Below are 24628 nucleotides of genomic sequence, written 5' to 3'. Positions count from 1 at the left end.
CACGCACTTCACAGAGGGACAACAAACCGCGACTGGCGTGACGCGACCGTGAATGTAGTACCTCTTTGGACGACATCCGTTTGGACGTCATCCATTCGGATGTCATCCATCTGGAGCGATCGTGAATGGCGGCCTTAACACCGCCACTACAAGGCACTTAAACTGCGCCAAAGTAAAGGGTTATTCATTATTCCCTGACACATTAGAAAAAATCGCTGTACTTGAATGGTGCAACGGATGGTAACATAGGACATGCCGATAGAAAGACAAACTCTCCAAGTTTATTTTACGAACCTCATAAATTCTCTAGGTGTCCGCCCCTTGTGACGCGGCAGACGTCAAGCCGATAATCCATTTCCGCCCGTACCGGCTGTAGCATGCCACGATCGATTTGTGAGATGGCTCAGGCAGATCCCGTGGCACAGGCGGTACAAAGACCTGGTCCTTAACGCACCCCCATAAGAAAAAGTCACATGGCGTCAGGTCAGTGATCCGGGTGGCCAACGAAGCAGCGCATGGTCATTGGCAGCCAAGCATCCGATCCAACGCTGTGGCAAATGCTGAGGTAGCCGCGGACGAGGCGGTGGTAGTGTGGCGGAGCCCCATCCTTCTGATAAATGAAGTCATCGCTGTAATCATGAAGCTGTGGCATTAGCCATTCTTGCATCATCTCAAGATAGGACATGCCAGTGACGGTTGCCTCGGCGAAACCGTCTTCCTGCATATCGGTACAGAACTGCAAACGTCGGGTATTGTCTTCATCGGTTACAGCCTGCAGTAACTGCCGCGTGTGTGGCTTAACCCGCAGACGCTTACGAAGAATTCGCCACGGGGCAGGTGCTGAAAATCAAAGGGACAGCGAAGTCAGGCGAGGCCATGACAGGAAAGAACCATGAAAAATCATTAACTTATACCCTTATCAGCACCTCGTCCAAGAGTTTGGCGGGACGCAGTGACAACCCGAAATAAAACAGGAGCCGTCCATCACCGGGCTAGCATGACTCCTTTTAATTCAATGGAAAGTCTCAGCAGAACTTGCAGGACCCGAATCTAACATTGCGTTGTGAACAGTATCGATTTGGATTTCGGCTCGAGCCAAGTTTGGCTTCGCATTGTGGAATCACAAGTTTGGCACGGACACGTATTTCGTTCTGCCTTAAGCTGGAAGACATTTGTGGCGTCGGAGATGAAGCAGACCTCGCAGACCGTTACCACTTGAGACAATTCCGACATACATGTCCTGGATTTTTTTCAGAAAAATCAAAACACATTTAAAGGGCCCAGAGATTTAGTCCCTAACCAGCATCTTAAACCTAGGCGTCCTGATGCCCAGGTCACAGCTGATAATTAGGGGCAATTATGCAACACGCGAAACCCTAAAGTTTTCTCTTACTATCGTGCATGTACAGAAGGTCGATACATATATACATCTAAGAGACAAGAGACCTGAAATAACAACAATGATACATAATAATAATAATTTCAGCAACAGCAACAATAATATTTTTGTCAGTAAATTATTGTGATTATGGGAATATTATTAATAGCAGTAGCAGTGGTTGTCTGACGATGATGATGATGATGGGGACAACCTTGTACTTTTCAGACACGTGGTCCCTTGAGGTGGTTTTGTTATCAGCTTCTCTGCCATCTTCTCTAACTGGAGCAGACTTGGCAATATTTGCTGCATTGTTCACTTATGTGGCTGATGTAACAACAGTGCAAGATCGTACATTTAGAGTGACAATGCTCGACATCACATATCTCTTAACAATGCCGACTGGTGTTGCACTGGGTATTGTATTGTAATTTTATTATCATTGTTATATCTACTGCCATGCATATTATAGGACTTGAGGCTTTCATGGTTGTGAATTAAAAAATAGCTGTCTTCTGGCCTGTAGCCTCCATGATCAGGGTGATCAACCTGATGATGAAGGCAGCAAGGATCTCTGAAACGTTAGTAAACTTCTACTAGAGTACACAGTGCTACAACTCAAAAGATAGCCACCTCGAACTGTTATACATTTTTAAAGGTACTTATATTAGACAATTACAATTAAATATGAATATTGAAGAGTTTACTTCCATCTGACACAAAATTAAAAATGAGTTAAATGCACTGCCTTGATCATCAGTAGGTCCAATACACTACAATAATTTCATCTGTTCCCAAACCAGAAGTATATAAAAGTAAAGTAAAACAAAGCTGTCCCATTATACACCATGTAGGCGGTTGGGGTGAGAGGAGGTATAGCTCCTACTCATTCTTGACCTCAGCACTAGAAGGGGGTGAGTGGTCAGCACGTGATTTCAAGTCTGTATAAACTCAATCAAGAATTTCCTTCTTTTCACTGTTGCGACCTTCAGCTGAAGCAGTTGAAGTATTAGTTTCATGTTGAATACATTAGTGCGATAAGATAATATATTTAAGCTGTTATGTATAGTGGTCATTAAAATTGCCTAAGCTAAAGGAAAATTGACGGGGCTCAACAAATTTTCATAAAATTCTCCAGTAAAAAAATTTCAATAATAGGGAAAATACTTAGACTAACGACGGTTGTATTAAAAAAAGCACAAGTTAAAGGCACAGGAAGAAATTAACTATGGAATGTAGCAGACAAAGTAGTCATTGACAGATTTACTTTTTTTTAAGTTGGTATGATTTTCTGCAGGGAAATACTTGTGGAGTTCTGTTGCTGGATATTCTTATCCAATCATGTTTGGCATCAATTCATCCTTGCTGTTTGTTGCAATTCTGTACGCGCTGTGGCAGCTTAAGTGGAGGACAACTGAGAGCCAGCAGCCAATACCAAGGAACTATTTTGGTGACTTCTTTGACTGTGATCATGTGGTGCAATCAGTGAAAGTTGTGGTGAGGAAGCGACCAGGGAACAGAAGAGTGTACTTGGTGATACTATTCATTGCCATGGCTCTCTACACATTCCAGCGAGGTTAGTCTAAATTGCATTACTCTTCACATTCATGTAAAACAGAAAATATTTTGGATGCAGATGAACATAAAAGGGTGAACATCACTTCTGTACCCTGAAACATCAAAATGCATGTCATTATGCCAAGATAAACAATTTTGATTTTTCTGTGCTCTTTTATTTGTACAGATGAGAAGCCAATGTCGTACCTCTACACCCAGCTACAGTTCCAATGGACAGCTGAAACGTACAGTGACTACAGGACTTTCCAAAATGCATCATATGTTGTTGGTATGTGAACACAATCTTACTCCTTCAGTTTCTATGTGACAGCAAGAGAATGTGACAGGCCCAGCTAACTCTGATAACAGAATCAAAATCATTTCCCCACAAATCATTTTGATTAAGTGTAGTGGTCGTCACTATTACTTCATTTTCAGGGGTCCATAACAGCTATTTAGACTGAGATATTATGTGAGTTTCCACAGTCCATCCAGTATGCAAACCATTCCATGACCACTTTTTCTAACGTATTTTCCAATTCATCCTTGTGGCTCTCTTCTGGTTTGTAGTACCATGTAGTCTGGTAGAAGTTTGCCAACGTTTCAGAGGTCCTTGCTGCCTCCATCATCAGGGTGATGAGTCATCTACCTGACTACATGGCGCTACAACCCAGAAGACAACGCCATGAAAATCTCAAATCCTTAATTCTTTTATTTTGTATTCAGCATTGTATAACCTAACAACTAACATGTCACTGAAAAATCATTTCAATCCATCCACATCTGATCTCAAAAGTAATCTTTTTTTCCCAAGAAATTTTGCTTTGGAACGGTTCCAGTTTTGGTGCTGAATTCTCATCCTCTTAGGGACTACAGTTACTTATTTACTGTAGCTAATATTACAGGGATTTTTAGGACAGCTTAATCTCTTATCATTTCAGGCACAATCCTAGGTATTCATGTAATGGGGAAACTCATGAAAATGAGAGACACGACAATGGTAATGGTGGGATCAATAGCACATGCTGTAACCAGGGTAGTGTTTGCTGTTGCCCAAGTTCCATGGTTATTTTATGTTGGTAAGTTGTCATAGCCTGACTCAAATGTTTTTATATATCAGTTTATAAATATCTGGAGTAACACTAAACATTATTAAAATTAAAGCTTGAACTTACATTCAGTGGACTTAAAATAACCCTTTGCACTTTACCATTTTTATGTTGGAAGTACAGTTAAACTTTTCATTTTTGAAAGCAGTATAGCCAACAGGAGTCGCCCTCGGTAGACTAGTGGTCAGCATGCTTGCCAGTGGACCCAAGGTTTGCAGGTTCAAAATCCGTAGCACAACTTCCTTCGGAGGGGAAGTAAAGCCGACGGTCCCATGTCGTAGATTTATGGCATGTAAAAGAACCTTACGAGCATGAATGAGATGTTTTGTAAGCAAAATTCAGCGGCTATTTCTCAAAGTCTCCTGATTCACTGCTAGTTGGCTCTGGCATTCAAATCAGAGACAGTGGGCTGGTCACTCACTACTCACAAATGCACATTTCAAAGACTTCAAAGACTAGGATGTCAATTCCAGTCAGACACACAGATTAAACGAGCTGTTCGTGACTTTTCCCAGTAGCAGCCTTTGGAATTCACTGAGAAAGGCATCAAGAGTTTGATTCAGTGGAATATGTGTTTGAAAGTGGGTGATGATTGTTTAAGTGAGCTCAATACATGTTATGTAATTGGCCACAAAATTTCAAAACTGAATTTTGAACAAAATGAAACACAAAGGAAGGACTGATTACACATTGTTTGCACACCTTGATCTGTATTCCAGGTGGCACTATAGTGGCTCTCGGACCCATTGTTGCACCAGTACTCAGATCCATGACATCCAAGGTTGTTCCACTGTCAGAACGAGGTACTGAACTTTTTGATTATTCGTAATATTTCTCTTTTAAATCTTGAAATATTCATTTTTGGAAGACTGGGTAATCTAATCAGAAGTAAAACAGCTAATGAATATTCACATTTATCTGTTTGGAATTCTATTTTCAAATTTCTCATTAACTTTTGAAAGCTGCATACCAATAAAACACAATGTAGGATTTGAGGTTTACACAGCGGTCAGTCTGAAGATTGCTGTCTTCTGGGTTGTTGCGCCGTGTAGTCTGGTAGATTTCCACCATTGCCCTGATGACGGAGGTAGTATGACCTCTAAAACATTGGTATAAATCTACCATACTACACAGCGATATAACCCAGAAGACAGCAATATTCAATAATACACAAACTTATTTTTGCATGTGAGCAAATTTTAAAAATTCTGGTAGATAGTCTTGAAACATTTTGATGCACTTTTAAATTTATTTGTGGTTTGATTACACTATTTTTAAAGTGTAGTTCCAAAGACACATTTTTATCTTCATTTAGGGAGATTCCACACAATCAAATAGTTTTATTAGTTATTTTCTTGTTCAATTTTGAGATTCACTAAAGCAACAAAGTGTAGAAGGTTTTATGTCATTTACTCACACACTAATGTTCTCATACTGTGATTTAGTGGCTCATTTCACCGTACCTTTATCACTGCTGAGTGGTCTACAGTTATTGTCAGATGTCAAATGTGTACTTGCACTAATTTTCTCATTTACACAACAACATTATTAGCAATGAATAAATAAACAAGTAGCAGGTCCCTTCAAAGATCTGTGTTTGAGTGAATAAAATATGGTTTGAGTACTGCAGGCTTAATTTCCATCTCTTTGGGTCATTAAGGAGTTGATGGAGAGACAGAAGTTTGAACGTGATAAAATATGGCAACATTCATCACTGAGCTTTAGTTATATTTTATGCATCCATAAGTGGAAGTATTCATGCAAGTTTTATTGTACATTTCTTACCCATAAAGGAAAAGTATTTGCAATCCTCGCTGCAGCAGACAATGCAGTGCCTCTATTCTCAGGCATCTTGTATACTCAGGTGTATAATGCCACTATCAGCACTGCTCCTGCTACAATCTTCTGGGTTACATTTGCCAGCCAGATGTGCGTCTTTTTCCTCATCTTGTGAGTATATGTACTGAATGAAATGATGCTTATATTGAAACAAGAGTGGAAATATATATCCATGCAGGCATTTTTTATTCTTAAATCACATCAAATTCATAAGAATGTCCTAATTTCCAGATATGTACTTAACAAAGTATTTTTCTAAAAACTACAATCTTTTTCTGACGCAGTGGTGTGCACTGTATTCAGGAGGTACCTGACTGGAATGAAGACCTGACCTAACCTAACCTAACCTAACATAACATAACCTGCTTTCCAGTTTCTCAATGCAATTTCTAATATATATTTTAAAATGTTCTACAGTGTTTCTTTCCATATTCTTAATAATGAACTCTTCACTTGTCATATAATTTGTTCCGTATAAGCAGTATATTAACATACCCTATAAACCAAGCAACATAACTCCATCTAAAGCACTTTTTTTGATTTCCTAAAATACGTAACTAGATCAGGGATTGACAAAGTATACACCACAGCAATGTTGAGATGTTATAAACAACAAAAATCTTCACAAAATCTTGCTTTTACATGTACTGAATAGAGAAAATATAAAGAGAACTTCAGTCAATATCTATGAGACTGCATGGCGCAAGATCCCAGAAGGCCGTCATCTTGCCATTACACTTACTGTTTTTATTTACTCTACCTAAGTGTGGACAAACATTGAGTGGGAGCACTCTGGATTCAATTTAGTGCATATCTTAACATTGTAAGAGCACCAAAGTTTAATAATTATTAATAATGTTTTATGTTTTTGTATTCAGTCATGAGTCATGTGATTTGAGGTTGTCATGGCAGTGAAGATGTTAAAATTGGTGTTCTGGATTGTAATGCTACATGAATTTGGAGGCAGATAAAATTGTTTTAGAGAAGCAGGATTGAAGATGGAGATGGTACGGTTCTCTGAAATGTTTATGTCTAACTAAAAGTCTATTAGTGTTACAACCCAGGAGACCAACACGCTGATATGTTCAATCGGTGTGAAACAAGTGATAGCTATCCATCAATTTTATATTTTAGAATTCTTATCAAGGTTCTTACATACCTGCTGTTACTTCAAAATGGCCCCACTGAGCCCCAAATGAAAACTGATTACCCACTCCTGTGCTAGATAAACAAGATACCATCAGGTTATAAGTCAGTGACTTGGTACATTATGCAGTCAAATTAATAAATGTTACTTGTAACAAAATATAATTAGCTTTTCGGTTAATTAATTTTATAATTTTTTTTGGTTTTATTCACACACTGTTTCAAAAAGTGTCATAATTTTAAGAAGTTATTTTATGAAGTCTATAAATTGAACTAAAACATGTTTTCTATTTACATTTAATGCGATAAAGAAAATATATTTTGACCTTCAAGAAAAGTATCAGTTCCGAGAGACTTGCATGGTCTGAAAAGCTGGCTCCAGTTCTCTAAGTGAATGATAATTTTAGAAACTAGCTTCTGTACACCCATGAGAGCCAGACATTTTCAAATTAAAGTGTAATGAACCATTAATTTCATTCTGAACATGTTTCAGGTGCATACACATGTCTCTCCATGGAGGAAGCCTGGAGGACACTTTTGTTCATCCACTCAGCTACAGCAATGATCCCAGAGATAGTGGATGACTGTTATAAGAAAATGTCTACCTTCTATTTAAACATACAAAATATCACAATTTTGTACCAATACGAAAACTGATAAAGTGCTATTAGATAGTCAAAGTCTCATTATATATTCCTATTAAACCACTCAACTTCAAATGCTAAGAATAACAAAGCGACATTGTCACATGGCGAAAACCTATAAAAAAACCTGTTATAGGAAAGCCTAGACCTGAAACCAAAAACTTCAGACATTCCGAAGAAGGCTGGATTATTGTGTTCCAAATACGAACGGAATTCTCGCACCCAGTTACTACTGTACGGACCTCCTTTTCGTAAATCAATTACCTCCGCTTGGCTGGTGATAACAACCTGCTACTAAAGGCTGGGATACTGGGAACGACCCGTTCTTCAAGTGCCTCAGCACTGCGGGTCCCAACTTTTCGTTGGCTCGATCTATAAGACATTCGGTAGGACTGCAAGGACGTCGGGTGTAGCGTCGTGTTTGTGAGAAGTCGGGAAGTCCGGCCCGTAGAACTAGCAGGGGTTTCTGTTAGCGGAAGCACGCGAGAGCGAACCTCCACTTCTGATCAGCGTAGAATTCCAGTCCGTGTGTTTCACGCTGAGATCACACGCGCATTCGGTCATGTCTGACTCGGCAAGGAACAGGCCGCCCGCAGCTTCGCTGGTCTAGTCGTCGATCCTGTGCGTGAGGTGGTAGGCTCCGTTTCCTGCAGACCCGCGTCTTGTACAGCATAATGACGTTGCCCCTGCTGACTAAAATCACTTTGCCTCATCGTCTTCATTTGTAGGATGAAGTGAGTCTGTTTTTCTCCGCAGCTTGGGCGTTGATGAGAAGAGCCTGATTGTAACATTCTTTGTGGGGGGGAAAATCAGAAGAGATTCTGAGAAGAATTTTGAGAAAAAAAGTATATTCGAAAGAAAAAAATTACGGGGGAGAAGAAATCGGATAAAAATTCTATAGAGAAAAAATTAAAATAAAAATCGGACAAAACTTGGATAAAAAATTTTGGAGAAGGAGGGAATAGATCGGAAGAGAAAATTATGGTTTGATTTTATGGTATTGAAAAATTAAAATTATAGCTTAATTTAATTACTTGCGCTAAACTCTCATTGTCATACTACTGTTACCTGTTCTAGTTCTTCTTCTCAAGAGCTAAAATTATTTTCTGGTGGAATATTTTGCATTTCTAGAACAACTCATATGTGGACTGGTTATTCTTACTGAGACATCTAGCAGCTGACAAACACATCACGACACAGTGTTGTTGTCAAGTAAGCGTAGAACTAAGTTCAGGAAGCTTTACATTTCTCAACAACATCCGATTTCCGCTTCGACCAATAATTATATTGGGTCTGGTGTCATACTGACTCGCAGTGATGGACCCGTGGCGTCGGAGACTTTATTATCGTGTTCGATTGACAGTTGGAACTGTATCAGGATTACCAGGTACGTGGTAACTGCCCCAAAGATCTGGAACAATAGGAACGTAGATCAACATTTAGAAGGTCGCAATTGAAGAGTTACGTCAAATGCAGTCAGAACCAATGTGAAAGAAACTGCTCTGAAAGAAAAAGAATATTCTAAGGTTCATAATTAAGACAATTTCTACCTTTGTCTTTCAATTATTATTATATTATTTAGTGTTCTGTCTGACGACAGGTCCATATGAACAGGATCCTTCCATCCTTTTCTCGGACTGGGACCTGTTCATATACGTTCTTGGCAGATGATCCAGAAGTGGTTTGCCATTGCCTTCTTCTGTGTGTGAATGGAGTAATTGTTGGGATGCCACGGAGGAAAACTCCGTGTTGCCTAGACCACGGCCTTGCCCAACACAAGTTATAAATTCGGGCACCGCCGGGAATCGAACCCGAGACCCCAGGATTACAAGGCCAGCGTTCTAACCGCTAGACCACCATGTAAATTGCGGGGTATGATATGCTTTTATATAATGTATATCAGCGTATTCCGACCCGTCAAAGTTGAAATGAATTAACCTTTCAGTTTATTTCAGTACTATCATAGCATATCGCACTTAAAGTATGAACTTTGTAAAATCAATTTTTAAAATAAATTAAACGTGGAAAAATCTTCACTCCCAGTAAAGTCAGATTCCTGTCAAATGTACCAATATAAAACCAACGGCCTGAATCCAGACTCCCGCCTGACCCAAATTGCCAGACGCCACCGTAGGCACCACCACAGCGTCATTTGCATTTGATGCTTCCACAGTCGCCAACATCCAAACTTTCGATTGTTTCTGCACGGAACGAACGGCACAGTCGAATGTGACGGACATTGACAATTACATTAGGAGGAAATGTTACGATAGAAGTAAATAATCCGCGGATTACAGGGGGGCGACTCGTCTTCATTTGTTGACAAAAACTGCTTCTGCTACTCCACATGTCTTCGCGGTGTGGTGCTTAATAAAACACATTAAGACTACATAATTCTTACTGTTCTTCATAAGTGCTTACATTACTCACCGAGTACAGCAGGGTAAAGTTTAGAGGGAAGATTCCGCAGGCTGTGAAATGGACCTTCCTATGCAGCAGCTGTAGTGAGAACACTTCAAGCTGAAACGTGAATACAACAGAGACTCAACTTCATGTCTTTAAGCGGACTGCCAGACGTTGAAGAAACAAGGATGAAGAAATGTTCTTCAGGTAGTAAGAAATAAGTATGAAACGCAACTCAGCAAGCTCAGAAGAGTATTCCGTTTCATAATGCACATAATAATATCCTCATGCGTTCTTTACAACGTGCATTTTGAGACTTTACATCCGCCTTGTTCCATAGTTCCCATATTGGCCACCAAATCGCCTCACCTCAATGTCAACCTCTCGAATTACCTCACCTTCTGCTCTTTCTTGACCTCGGCACTAGATGGGGGTGAGTGGTCAGTAACACAAGTTTTATAACGTCTAAGAGGTCATTGCTGATGAAAAGTCATCGCCCTGATGATGGAGGCAGCAAGGACCTCTGAAACGTTGTTAAACTTCTATTAGACTACACGGTGCTACAACCCATAAGACAGCCGTCTTCAAGAGAGAAATCTTACTGCTACAAAACTAGATAAGGGTACGAACATTGAAATGTTTAATTGATTCTCGAATAAATGCCAAGCAGTGCAACCTATAATTCTAACCCTAGTGCTTCGTACCTCATCTCTCACGTCAGGATCCATGACCTTGTTGAATAATTTGTGTACCACCGCAGCAATTTGCTTTGCCTGGAAATAAATAGTGGATTTAAAGTAGACTGATTTCAAAACTGTGCTGTTGTGCGTTTTGATATCGAATGGGAAGTTTCGAATACTTTGCGGTTTCGTCAATTTAAGGTGAAAAGACGAAGCTTCATATTACAGTCCGTTGGAAGACATAACAGTTTATATCTTGCATGTCTTAGATGGAAGCCAAGCTGCGAATTTTTTAAGGTGTCTCAGATTGGTGAGAAAAGATATTTAGTCGGAAAAGCTGTGGGGAAGAAATCACTTAAGATATCTGGTGATAGTTTGGAAGATAATATTAAAAACCTGAGGGTATAGACAGGACATATCGGGGTTGGGGTACACAACATTTATGGGCTTTTGTGAGCACGGTAATAAATCTTTGGATTAAACAGAAAGCGTGTGGTATATTTTATTAGCTGAGAGACTATTAGTTTTCAAGAAACACCAAAGTAACGATAAGAAACAATCGATTTACGTTTAATTGTTCAAAGAATTCGAAACTATTTCCATTAAGGTAGAGCAGTTAAAATCTAAATAAAATTCTTTACATTCGTGTCCACTTATTTCTTAGTTGATAAAGGAATACAGCAAGCTTGTTTGTGCGAATTGCAAGGGTATGTTCAACTGCAAGTCTAGAAAATAACTTATTACAAGTATTTAATATTCGACAGTGGTTTCCGATAATTCGTCTCCGTGGCAAATGGAGTCCCGCCTACCCAAGGTAGAACGTGCATGATAATTAAACAGATTAGAAATATGTTGGAAATGATAAAAGATGTAAGAAAAATATAAAACTGGCTTTGAAACCTTTCTTACCTCGTGTGTCGTAGTGTTGCATGCTGAAAGCAAAGCCATGTTGCTTAAGAAGGTCAGCATTAACCAGTAAAATGCAATCAAATTCCATTCCGTACCAGAAAACACACCTTTACTTTGATTAAACAAACTTAAGACGCAGAAATATGAATTGTACGTCACAGTTAAAAATGAAACCCCAAAAATAAACAATAACTGGACTGAAAACGCAGCTGTTAAGAATGATGAAGAATCACACAATAAACCGTGGACTTTCAAAATTATCTGCAGCTTCCTCTTGATAGAAGACAACGAAACAATTCTTGCATTTAATAAATGCATTTCAGAAGTAACGATTGGCATCTCTAGGAGAACTAAGTTGTTAATTATCACCCGAAGTGCCTTGAAACGTTGGTTTATGATGCAAACTGAACTGGTGAAATCGATGATTAGGACAAGATAAGTGGTCCCGCTGGTTACTGTAACCAGACAGCCAACTATCGAAGGAAATAACCCAGACCTGTTGTTAGCTAAGTGAAGCTGACATCTACCGATATAGTAGAATGACAGTAATACGAATGTTATTAGAAGTACATAAATAAGACGCCAGAATACTTTACTGTAAGTCCGATTTATATTTTGGAAATTTTTATCAATTTTGTTCAAAGTTTTGTAAAATGATTCATATTTACTTTTCTTCAGAAGACATGCTAAACGTAAAATTATATTTGTTACGATAATTGCTGCGTATTCGATGGCTCTAACGTTTATGAAAAACGAGTGGTCTGTATATTCCATAAACAGCGTGAGTTTTAGAAGAGCCAAAATGGCCAAGCACATAATTATGGATAAATCATAAGACGTTAATATTTTGGAATCCTGAAGGCGTCGCGATCCTGAGACACCTACGACATTGAATGGTGTTAATCCAAGCACCCTCAAAATGCAGTTTAGAGGATACACAGCTGAATAAATATCCATTGCTTCTGTACGCTGGTGCTTTAAATACTAAAGGAAGAAAGCGACGTCTGCAGCAAAGGAACTGGTGTACGATAAAATGTTGTTCATTACGTTAATGGATAAGTGACGACTCACAGCGAAAATGATCGGAGATACGCTTGATACTATCATTGAAGATCCCCAGTGCCCACACATGCGTCGTTATTCATAGTACAAAGCTTCTTACAGTCAGCAACCTTTGCGTTTAAATTAAGGAAATTCATGAGTAAGCCTGTTGTTTTGGATCTGAAATATTATCTCTCGCCAGAAATTAAGGAACGCGTAATAAAAACAAGATGGCTGTGCATTTGAAATGTTGAGATATGTTTCTGAGACAATACGTATATATGTACGTACCTATAAAAGGACGTGTGTGTGTGTAGTATTTGTCTGTGTGCATGCACGCAATTATGAGTGCGTGTACGTAATGTAACCGAATTAATGTATGGATGCAGATGTGTTTGTAAAAATGTATGTAAATCGTGTAAACGTCAGAGCTACACTTGCATTTCGACCATTAACTGGCCTTTCAGCCCTTCCCAGTTCTTCTGATCCGAAAGTAGTCGCGTGCCACAAGGCCACACATTGTCTTACTCAACGTCATCTCCTGAAAGTTGCCTTGTTCCAGCAAATATCTGCCCAGACTGGAACATCATGAATCTCGTGGTCATAGTGAAGCCCTCGCTACAGATCCCTGGTCTAATGGCGTCCCTTTATCCTTGATAAAGATAAACCTCCTAACTACTTTGCTCCCATCAGACTTGGGACATTTTAGGCACACCACTTAGTTCCTCCCAAGGCTTAGTTAGTGCGACGCGCCGGAGTTGGCTATAAGCACCCGGACGTGCTCCGGGCTCTTACCAGTTAATGTCTGCCTAAGGAACACTTGTTTCATTATTCGGCTACCCTGAGTTGGCTGATGCTGTCATATCCCCAAAGTGGCGTGCCAGAACTGCGGTGTTACTGCTGACAGGGATTGACTATGAAGTGTAAGGTCTGTGTTAAATTACCCTTTTTTTGTAGCTACGAACAGGTTCCTAGTCTTAAAGAGTCCCTGGGTCGTTAGAGAGGACTAACCTCTTTAATTAAGATAATAATCTTCGACTTGGGCCTTACGGGAACAGGCTGGGCCCCCTCGTGTTTGGTAAATGCCATATACACGGTCTCTCCCGTTTCTTGGCAGGTTCTTCACCACTGATGATGTCAGCAACCCCGGATTGGCAGGTGCGTCACTTCCCCAAGATGGTGTACCAAAATCACCGGTTGCCTGCCGAGATAAATCAGCTTTCAAACGGAAGCTCCATATTGGAGGAACTTCCTCGTATCGCTCCGGCCCACTCAGAGCCTACTTACAGAAGGAAATCGTCGTCCACGTGTTATCTGGAACCACCAGCTCCTTCTTGTGGCATGTCAAAATTGTTGGTTCCTGATCTGCAGGTTTGCTGGAGCCACCAGTCCCCTGTAGGGTTACGTCAGAACTGGTGGCTTCCTACTGAGAAGAATCTACTTACATACGGAGTCTGTATTTGAGAACACCTTTACGTGGCTTCCGCCATTACTCTATTATTCTCGTGTTACATTTTCGTTCCACGATGACTGGGGAACAAAAGTCTCCACCTGCAGAGCCCCACGCGGTAAATATGTGGACCTCAGTACGAAGAAGTAGCAGGAGGAATGGGAAAATTACTTAATGAAGAGATTCATAATTTGTAGCAGTCACCAAATTTTATTAGGATAATAAGGTAAAACTTAACGTGATGGACAGGACATGTAACATGCATATAGTTTATAAATGTGACTGAGGTTTGTTAGGGAAGCCAGAAGGTGAGATATCAATTCAGAGGTTTTGGTTTGAGGTTAACACTGAAAAGGATTTTAAGTACGACTACATAATGTTCGAGGACGTGAAATGGATTTATTTGATAGAGAAAGGGGCAAGTGGCAGGCTTTTGTGAATACTGTTATGAACCTGTGCGTCTCATGATTGACGAGCTGTATAATTATTAGGTTCTTAACGGCTTTACTTTACGGATTAAATTAGCTAGTCGTGAGTTAACACACAGAATTTAACACATCACTGCATTAATAATATATAATAAGATACAATGAACTAACTTCAAATGTTTTTTACGACTGTGTGATGTATTGTTCATAATTATTCTGTTGGACGTTGTCCATATTCGACACATTTTTTTGGACTGCGAGAAAATCCTACAATGCTGGGCTTCCTGTTCGAACAAGTCAAAGTCTGAGATTCAGTCAACCAGGGGGTGGAGCAAAATAGATTTCCTAATAGTCGCATGATGGCGGAAGTAGAAGGAACTTCCGAAAGATTCCGCTTGTAAAAATATTTGGGCGCTGGATAAAATCAAACAATAGAATCACATACACCCAGCTGGAAACATGCAGTAAAATTATAAATTTGTTCAAACACTTAAATAAACTGAGCAGCACTATTATGGAAGGAGTAGAAGAGATCGGTTTGGTATAATTTAAATCTAGATTTATGGGTGCATAATGGGAGTGACGCCACTTGAAGACGTGGCTTCTTGCAAAGCCATCGTCACTGTTATGTTCTGTGATGGGACCGTGAACGAGAGTTGAAACTGTATCAGAATCACCAAATACGTTGTCACAGCCCCAGTGATCTGCAACACAGACATTACATGCATTTCAGACACCTTTCAGACGCGACAAAATGTTTCTCGTTACAATTAATTTCGCTGTTGGAAGAAACACAACAGATTTTTGGTTTTAAAATGACGGGCATTCGGCCTATATCGCAAAAATAACAACTGTCTTACTGCGAGAGTTCTTTAATGAGCGTACTGCTTGGAGTTGCCTTTGGCCACCGCGATCTCCGAACCCCACCCCACTACAATTCTTCCTGCCTCAAAGAAAGAGTTTATTCGGATAACCCAAGAAGTTTTGAAGATACTGAACAATGTCCCAGAAACACTGCAAACACTTACGGAACACAACGGAAAAAGTGGTCGCTTGACTTCAAGAAGGCTGTGGACATTACCAGCGTCTGCTATAAAGCTGCTCCGGACGTTTTTCCTAACAAATGACAACTAAAAGCGAATCGGTTGTCTTGTTATATTGATTTCACCGAAGATTTAAACACTTATGTAATGCGTCTTAAATTGTACATCTGACATGTAGTCTGGTCGCCTTGATGACTGCAGCAGCAACCACCTCCGAAACGTCGGTAAACTTGTACCACACTACACGCTACATCACCCCAGGAGACAACAAGCTTCATATTCAAAGCCGTAAGAACCTGAAATGTTACAATCTAAACATACGCTTACTCTAACAATAAAGGCAGACGTTTAGATAATAACAATAATTGTGTTTTGGGTACTAATGCACTTCTTACCGAGTGGAGAAGGGTGAAGTCCAACGGAAAGAAACCGCAAGCCGTGAACTGGACTTTCCTGTGTAACAGCTTCAGCGAGAATATTTTGAGCTGAAATATATACGAAGCGTCACACGTAAAGCAAATTACACCAGAACTGATTATGTTGTCACGCTGTTTTATGTACAATTTTTAAAGTGTAAATTACATTTGTGGTCTTCCTTTGTAATATCAGAAGTAAAATTCGCTACTTTGCAGAAAGTTATATTGAATAATTTATGTGGAAATACTTCGTCTACGTTTAGCTGACCATTTCCTCTGTGTTACTAAAATAGAATTAAGGTAGCTGTAACCCTTAAACACGTCTTATATACACCATAAAATAATAATCCCATACCTCTTCTTTTACTTCAATGTCACTTGTGTTACTGATTAATTTGTGAACGATGGCTGCAGTTCGATTGGCCTAAAAATAAGCAATAAACACAGAGCATCACTATGATTCGTCATGAAAAGCTATAAATAACATAACAGACAACTGCTTAAAATTCCTCACACACACACACACACACATTTTCATTGACGCAAAACACATTTCTAATAAAATATTTAGCCTTCACATGTCAGTAGTAACAACGTTTACCGTCTCTTTTGAAGGTCTACCTGTTCGTTTCGATTCATGTTAAATACGATAAGAAATGCGAAACAAATACTGAGTATAAATAAAGGAATGCGATTTGGATCGACCAATTTTGAAACCTGTTCATGTCAAATACTTCCTTTTTTTCCCACTCTGACTATTTTTCTCAAAGCTGAAACAAAACAATTACAAAACTGACCCAAATCTGAAACGGTTAAGTGAAATCCGGCTGTGAGTCAATAGGCCAAATAGATAAAAAGTAAGAAATTAATTTAAGTATTAAAACCCCTTGTGTCTGCACATTCCCTTCAGTTCATCCTTATGCAACTGATTCTAGTCAAAACAACGTCGATGACGAGCTGGACTATGCTTGTCTCAGGACTCAACGGGTCCCTGTCATATAGGCAACTAGCTGACATTCCGCAGTGTTAGAGCCGGAAAAACTCGACACTTGGACAAGCATCATTTAACAAAATTCCATTCACAGGTCAGTGTTATTTTCATTGACTTCCTTCTTATTGTCCCAGTCAAAGAACCAAATGCATTTAGAAATATATGAGAATTCCGAAACACATTTGTCATCTTTTAAAAAAGTTATATTTTTCCATAAATAATCAAAATGCCAAGTTTTCTCTGTTGTAGTTCCATTGACGACTATTTTGAATTTTATATGATAGCTCCCTTCAAAATCTATTATCTTACTTTGTGTGTTAAAATTACAAAATAGTAAGCTACATTTATTGTTCAACTGGAACACGGACCCTTGCAGTTCATCTCCTGCTTCCTAATTATCAATTGGTCGTTCGCAAAACATTTTTCTGTTATTCATGCCTCCAGATTGCGTTTGTTCACATTCATCAAGGAAAAATTTCACCCCTCTCTTGAGCCAATGTAGACGGCAGACTTATTTGGAAGCCACTGGGCGGTTTTTTTTACGATTTGTGGTATGGGCATTATGCCGCTGAGATATGCCCCAAAATCGTACTTCCCAATCTCCTACAATCGGTAATACCAACATGGCGGACGAATGACCGTGTTAATTGTCATCGACACTAGCGCCACTTACAATAGTGCTATACAATGACGTATCTTTGAAAGACACACGACAATAGTACACATCACGTTATAATCATTCAAAGCAAATGGGTAGAACGACTTTTAATGGAGGAAATGTGTTATAAACGGTTCTGGTATATACATAATTTTAATTTACGTCATACTGTGAAGAAATGGATGAGTTTCGTGAAATTAATAGCGCTATTACATTAAATATTAAGTAAAAAAAAAAAGATGTTTAAACGGCCTATAACTGACGTTAATTACTACTTTTCACTTTGTATGCTTATCGGAATGTAAAGTTCATGCTTTACAGCTCATACATATTTTAACAAATATTGATTGTACTAAGAGATACGCGTGTGTTCGTCGAACTGGAAAAAAATTAAAACATTTATATTTTGTACTCCCTACACGAATAACTGTTTTACGATCACAAAATAAACAGTATTATAAGATATATCAAATCTAAAAGTTCCGGACGATGGTGATGAGTCATTTGAAAAAAAGGTTTTCTTGGATATTATCCATCGTCTAGTAGATAAAATATAATATATTATATTATATTAAATATAATATAAGGAAATTGGTAACGGACATGGCATACATTTCAGGAGACCTACCATGACTAACAATCTCAATAGAGCAGAGTTCTTTTTAAGACTAAATAATTGTCCAGCAAGTCATTAATAGACAATATCTGCAGTGTGTCCGCAACAGTATATTCAAGGCTGAAGGACGTGTTTTGGGCTCAACTTTAGTACAAAAGTTTAGACATTTACATTTCCAAAACTCAATAGTTACGAAGATGTGGTGGAAGGTGTGTGCAGTGAAGTCGAGTTCTAAGGCTGAGCTGTTGAATTACAAAATGGATGGTCCCGCTCATACAAGAACGACCAGCTCCTTTTACAAAGCGCCACAACGTAAGCGGTTATCGAGGTAATTTTGAGAACGAAGGGGGAAACGATGAGGTACGAAGGGGTGTCCCCTCTATTTCAGCCAGAAAATGATGCATGAAGTTGTCGATGCCTGAAATTAAACACCAACTTCTTTTCCTTATCTCAGAAGCAATTTTTTCCTGGTGAAAAAGATGCTCACGTAAGTAAAACTTCGATTTCGTTTAATTTTAACTTAGCTGATCTCACATCACATTCAATTTCAGCAATTGTAATTAGTATTATGCTGGGTCACCGTAGCTGAGGCTGTGCGACCCCCTCCCCTACTACTGTATTCCCCTCTCTCGGCTTACAAATCGCGCATTTAGGTACCACCATTACTCGCGCGACCTCTACCCATTAGACTCTTAGGAAAACCCACGGACTGATGTTGTTGAGAACGTGATATGACGATGACCTTTTTGTGACCTCAAACTGACATAAGTATTTTCTTACAGGTTATTACATTTCGGCAAAAATATCCGTTTGAAAAATTGGCTTTCAATAATCTTTGGCTTACAAGCAGAGGGAACCAAAATGTATTTCTACGCTTTTCCGTTGCTCTTAGCAAAAAGCGGTAGTTTCAACAAAATCCATGCCTCGACTTATCAGCCTAGAGCACACTCCACAAAATCGAGCTCCCAACTGAAAAGAAAACGCTGATTTCACCGTCCGCGTGCACGGACAACAAGAATCTGCGATTGCGGCAGTTTTACCGCTGCGGCAGGAAAACCGCTCTTGCGCTCTACTCTTAAATTTATAAAAATACAATTTCGCTTAGTGCCAAGGATATTAATTTCAACAAAGTTTGGAATAACCACTGCAGCCCGCGGTAATTCCGACCCCTGCTTTGACGTTGTGGTTCAGCTTTCACTGAAAAGTACTTTCACTTCGTTGTTGCAGACAGACTTACCTCTTCGGACGCGGATTGGCAGGCCCACACAAGTGCTGTTAGCTGCAGTACATTCCAGGACAACACAGCCGCCATTATTCCTTCATACACATTATCTTCATATCTGCCTCTGTCGTAATTTAATACTCGCAGAAGTCGAAAATAAACATTGAATATAATAGCAACAAACTTCAGCATAACGTCGAACAACATGTGAACTGAATATGTCGAATTTACTAGCGCAGATACATCGCAGAGGAAATCGTGCAGGTCTGTGAGATTTTTCAGTTTGAGTAAAGACGACTTTACGTGAATAAACTTTGGAACAGAATTATCCATATAAAGTATCGATGTATTATCCCATCGCTTCGGATTTGGAATTTCGAAGTTAGTTTTGCCTATGCACTCACTAAAGCGACTGTTCACAATACAGAAACGTTGTTTCAACGTAAAAACCAAATTCGTAATCTCAAGGTCTACCACAAGAACAACCAGAAAATTGCTACCGATGGAAATAAATCGAAACAAATCTCCATAAACGTTAAACCCCCCGTTGCTGACACTTATAATGCCAAGTGAACCGAGAAATATAAAGTGAAAACACATCTGACCAATGACACTTAGTAGTGATTGCTTGTATGTAGCGCACATGCCACCCAGAATTTTATCCAAAGTTGCAAGTTTAAAGAAAATCTGGTAAACTTTACGTCGGTTTATAAGGTTCAACAAGAAGAAAACACATACAGCAACATTACTTGTAATTTCCTCAATGGCTGAAGCAGTCTGAAGTACTGATTCAACATTATCGATAGTGTACAAATCCCGTACAAATAGCAGTTGGCGTGCTACCAGCGTTATCAACATGAAAAGACTGTACAGAAAAGTGACGCATGACAATCTTAACCTTCTGGATTCAGACTTTCCTTCAATGACAAACGGTGCCAAGCCTAGTAATTTAGACAGATAATACAAGGGTTTAGCTACAGAATATATGTCGAGGACTTTAAAAACTTTCATTTTGTCGCTTAAAATATTATAGAATCTTAAATTTCAATAGTGACGAGACGATTTGATGTAGTTGAAGGCATGGATAATGACAATAATGTTAAATTTCATCTGTTACTTATAAGACATCACGTCGAATCTATATTTTTAATTACATCTAAGGTTTACTCAGACCTAACCTAACTTACTATAAGCTGGAATTCACAGTAAAATGGACAGGTGTTTGTAAACTTGTATATCCTGTGTACCATGCAAACAGAACACAAACCGGGCTCTGCATATACACAGGATCAACATATGCATATGAACACTACACCTGTACATACTTACAGTTTTCTTCCACACATTAAACAATATAATTAACACTAATTAAGTGCCTTCTTGCAACATTCGATTTTTATTATGGTGTTGAAACTATTATGTTGCCGAGTATGATATCTTACGTTAGTCATAACAATAAGAACAAATAGTACAATAAAAAAGCTGTAAACTAAAAGTCTATGGTTTTGTTAAATTATAATTATTATTAATCTTTTATTCAACTCGAAATTTAATTGCGTCATATTCCCCATATTAGTCCGTTAAATCGAGAGTTTAATTATATCAAAATATACCTCAGAAAATGGACAATGCCAAGCATAATATTTAAAAAAAAAATTCACTGCGTTTCGCACAAGTGTGTTTAAAAATTCAATACTATCAGATTGAGCACTATAAATAATAGGCTCATACGCATACCAGATACTGGTTTCTAATAGTGCATCGACTTTCAGAATAAGAATATAATTATGTTCTCGTATCCATGGCAACTAGTTAACACCAGTCTAACTTCCAGACACACACACTTATAAACGGAGTGCACAAGCTCTCCATAGTGTGATCCCTTGTCAAAAGAATAAACCGAAAATTTAAAACAACATCGCACTGTGCGAAAGATGTCCGAAAGTGGTTGAATCCGAATTATCCAGGTTACGTTTCAGGGCCTATTACATGGCCTCCCCGGTCACCAGATCTCACTCCGATGACATTTTCTTTCCTGTCGGAACTTCTGAACGAGCGTTTTTACGCAGTCCAGCTCAGGACTATGGTAGATCTCGTGGGAACATTTCAAGCAGCTGTGACATCGCCAGTTGCAGCTGTAGGACGTGGTGCGATAATTTCTTCCGTTTGTACTGGCGGTGTAGCTGCACCTGGATTTTGCGGTTCGGAGTCGAAGCCTTTCCTTCGCAGATGGTTCAAATAGTCTCGCGGGTGCATCCGTGCCATGTACCCTCTCCGCGGCGTGATACGCAAGATGGCCACGCCGCAGATCGTCCGTCCACACCATGCGGACGGCCCCAGGGTTTGTGCCACTTCCGAGGAAGGCCGGCTGGAAGTGGCTTTACTGCGATTCTTTTTAAGAACCAGCTTAAACTACGCGCCGGGTGGTTGGCCCGACGTACAGACGGCAGCATCAACTTCTAGACGAGACTGATGACGTAACTGTAACGCTTTAGTCTTGAGTTTAAACTTCTATTTGAGTAGTACTCGTTTCAAAGCCCGTCAAAGAATTTCTCGCAGTTTTCCAGTGTCTCCAGACAAATGACGGCTCAAGTCCGCAGCCCTGTAAATCCTCACCTATTCAATAATTATGATTTTGTTACTCTCATTCCCTGCTACATGTGTTTGGAACATCATCGTAAAATAACCCATGAATCAATCCAATCGGCTATTTGATACTGACACAAAATCATGTAGAAATTCGTAGTCCAGTAATTGGCATCCCTGCTCGTTCGCGGGTTCAAATCTCGGCCCGGAGCCCCAAATTCTGATTTGAGATCCTCCGAAGTTTTCTTCAGTCACTCAAGGACAATTTCCACAACCGCTGCTTCCTTCTCATATTTTCAAATTCATTACGTAATAAGAGCTGATATTCTTTAGGATTTGTTCAGAAACTTCATTATCATTCGCTTTCTCCAACATTTCTTCATTTGCATTAAAGTAGGTTTCAAATGAGCTTCTATTGTACACAGCGTACTGCATGCATACATTCGTACGTACGTCCATAGTATCAATTTAATTGTTTACTAATCATCCCATCACTGCACGCTATATAGTCTGAGCTATTGATAGTGTCGTAAATGAACCATAAATATTAATGGGGAATGCTAATAGATTAAGGAGACTGCGATTAAATCTCAATGAGAATTCAGACGGCTAAGCTCCGTTTCTATTCAGAGTGAGTCCATTCAGCATAATATTTGATGCAACTGATGGCAGTTGAGTACCGCCCCTCACACATATGGTGTAAAGAGCACGTAGATTAAGTTGTTAGCTTATCAAACTACACTTGTTTCTATGTATATTTGATGCAGGACCTTCAATAAAAAGAATATCACAGAAAGTTAAATGATTGTTTTCACGTCGCATCATAAATAACAACCCAGAAGACAGAAATCTTCATACTCACCGCAGTGAAAACCTCAAATCTTACAATGGAATCTGTCTGAAATAATCAGATTACGAAGGAACTAGGTTAATTTATTAAACAGTCTGTTTAAATAAATTAACAATTCCGTTGCGGTCGGCGTTATACGAGGAATCATAACGTGAAAAAATAAACCGTTGTTAAAATGCGAAGATACACACGATACAAATTACCGAACACAAAGTCAACAACGTAACTTACATATTTTAATCCGACTGAATGTGGAAACAAAACTCGGATCAGCCCTTACGAGGAAATTAATTTCGCGATATTACATGGAAAAACGCGTACATCATGTGGCCAGCACCGAAAATCACACGATTCACAACGTCGACTGACGGAAAACAACAAATTTGTACTTATTACATAAATAAAATTAAATCCTTCCACAAACTAAAAAATTTCCAACTACGAGTTGCATTAGATAATAGAAACGTGAATATAAAATATAAAGCAAGAAACATGAAATGAATTACGGTGCTCGTTGAGGATAATTCTCAGCAGCAATAAATATATTTTCTTCCTGGTACATTCAAACTAGGCTAAATACGTAACTGAAAAATCTGAAATGCTGAATTATTATTATTTAAATATGAAAGAAACTTGAATATGAAATTTATAAGCCACTTACCCTTGAATAAATGAGCGACGCGGAGGCCATCTCACGTATAGGATTATGTTCTAAAGCGTTGCATACAGGCCCATGCACAAGGTACGTCTAGGCCGAGTGTACAGCCCTTTGCTCCATTTTTGTTTGCACGAATCAGTTTATAAAAATTAAAAATCAAGTACAGCCATATCAGCTCTTGATTAAATAGTGGAATACGATTAACTGTAAAGCAATGTCTAATACGATTATATATCGAAGTCATAATAACTGTGCTGCGTCAAAAGTGCACGAAGGCAGTAATCGGTTTTAAGTTCAATTTAAATGGCGATCGTCATATAAGCAGCAAACTCATTAATAGTAAATGTTCAGCGCACATCGGAAACCGACATGAGATATGGCTAATACAAAATGACACGATCGATGTTTTAGTTAAGTTATATCACGTTATCGTGTAGATTAAAGTAATGCTTATGGTTTCGTAACCCACGAGTGCGTTTTGGCGTCATACATTATTGGATAATGCATTTAATGTAAAATGAATTTAGTCTACACTATTAATGCAGGCATTAAAACGATATTCTTGGGTCTTACGTGACTAAAACTTGACGTTAATCCTACTATGATGACGTATTTCACAATCAGCAGTGAATTTATAATAGTTCTAATTTATAAAACAGGTCACTGAGTAGAATATTGAACTAATTGAAATTGCTTACAGTGGCCCTTAAAGAGACAGGTTCACACTTAAAATCTAAGTAGCGTTCATACATCACCCATTCCACTGTCACCAAAATTGCACTGTATTAACACGACAGTTTTCTGAGTACCTAACACAACCATCCGTAATTACCGACCGTTTCAATGGCCACCGACTTTTTCGGACTACATTGGATCAATATTAAACATAATCTGTAAATTCTGATACGATTAAATCCGCAAACTATAAAAACCAACACCACACTGCGCTATACTAATACAAACTAAATTTTGCATTGCACGACTGGAAGCAACTGCACTGAAAC

General features: G+C 39.0%; 2 protein-coding genes across 8 annotated transcripts in view; one reads left to right on the top strand and one right to left on the bottom strand.

The window, feature by feature from the left end:
- LOC110835072 (putative peptidoglycan muropeptide transporter SLC46) overlaps positions 1-7703 on the top strand; it is a 14388-nt gene extending 6685 nt beyond the window's left edge. For both annotated transcript variants that reach the window (XM_022074939.2, XM_022074937.2), the window contains exons 4-10: positions 1607-1795; positions 2676-2954; positions 3123-3224; positions 3877-4014; positions 4764-4847; positions 5838-5994; positions 7523-7703. In XM_022074939.2, coding sequence (XP_021930631.1) covers positions 1607-1795; positions 2676-2954; positions 3123-3224; positions 3877-4014; positions 4764-4847; positions 5838-5994; positions 7523-7613 — 1040 coding nt within the window. In that variant the 3' untranslated portion in view covers positions 7614-7703. The remainder of the gene's footprint in view (positions 1-1606; positions 1796-2675; positions 2955-3122; positions 3225-3876; positions 4015-4763; positions 4848-5837; positions 5995-7522) is intronic.
- Positions 6043-24628, bottom strand: LOC110835080 (putative gustatory receptor 28a). 6 transcript variants are annotated; one of them, XM_087344403.1, is made up of 6 exons: positions 23628-24628; positions 16399-16467; positions 16023-16112; positions 10781-10849; positions 10104-10193; positions 6043-9084 (listed from the first exon to the last, which is right to left on the bottom strand). In XM_087344403.1, exons 1-6 carry the CDS (start codon positions 23655-23657, stop codon positions 8956-8958), a joined length of 477 nt encoding a protein of 158 aa, XP_087200529.1. In that variant the 5' UTR covers positions 23658-24628; the 3' UTR covers positions 6043-8955. The 6 variants fall into 6 exon arrangements, 4 of the variants coding, with proteins under 4 accessions (XP_087200529.1, XP_087200528.1, XP_021930648.2 ...); XM_087344402.1 differs by lacking the exon at positions 23628-24628 and adding an exon at positions 19546-21037; XR_015533956.1 differs by lacking the exons at positions 10781-10849; positions 23628-24628 and adding exons at positions 13718-13907; positions 19546-21039 and having other exon boundaries at positions 9074-9084.

Source organism: Zootermopsis nevadensis, unplaced genomic scaffold (genome assembly GCF_977971745.1).
Source record: "Zootermopsis nevadensis isolate Lab colony 2312 unplaced genomic scaffold, Znev_1.0 Znev_ptg000007l, whole genome shotgun sequence".
Classification (NCBI taxonomy): Eukaryota; Metazoa; Arthropoda; class Insecta; order Blattodea; family Termopsidae; genus Zootermopsis; species Zootermopsis nevadensis.
The sequence above is the reverse complement of the archived record's forward strand: the minus strand, read 5'-3'. Positions and strand labels throughout refer to the sequence as shown.

Coding starts and splice junctions, on each gene's coding strand:
- LOC110835080 (XM_087344402.1), bottom strand. CDS start 20,541: ATGAAAGTTTTTAAAGTCCTCGACATATATTCTGTAGCTAAACCCTTG. Junction 10,194..10,780: donor ATCCTGACGTGAGAGATGAG/GTACGAAGCACT, acceptor TTCACGTTTCAG/CTTGAAGTGTTCTCACTACA. Junction 9,085..10,103: donor ACTTTACCCTGCTGTACTCG/GTGAGTAATGTA, acceptor CTATTGTTCCAG/ATCTTTGGGGCAGTTACCAC.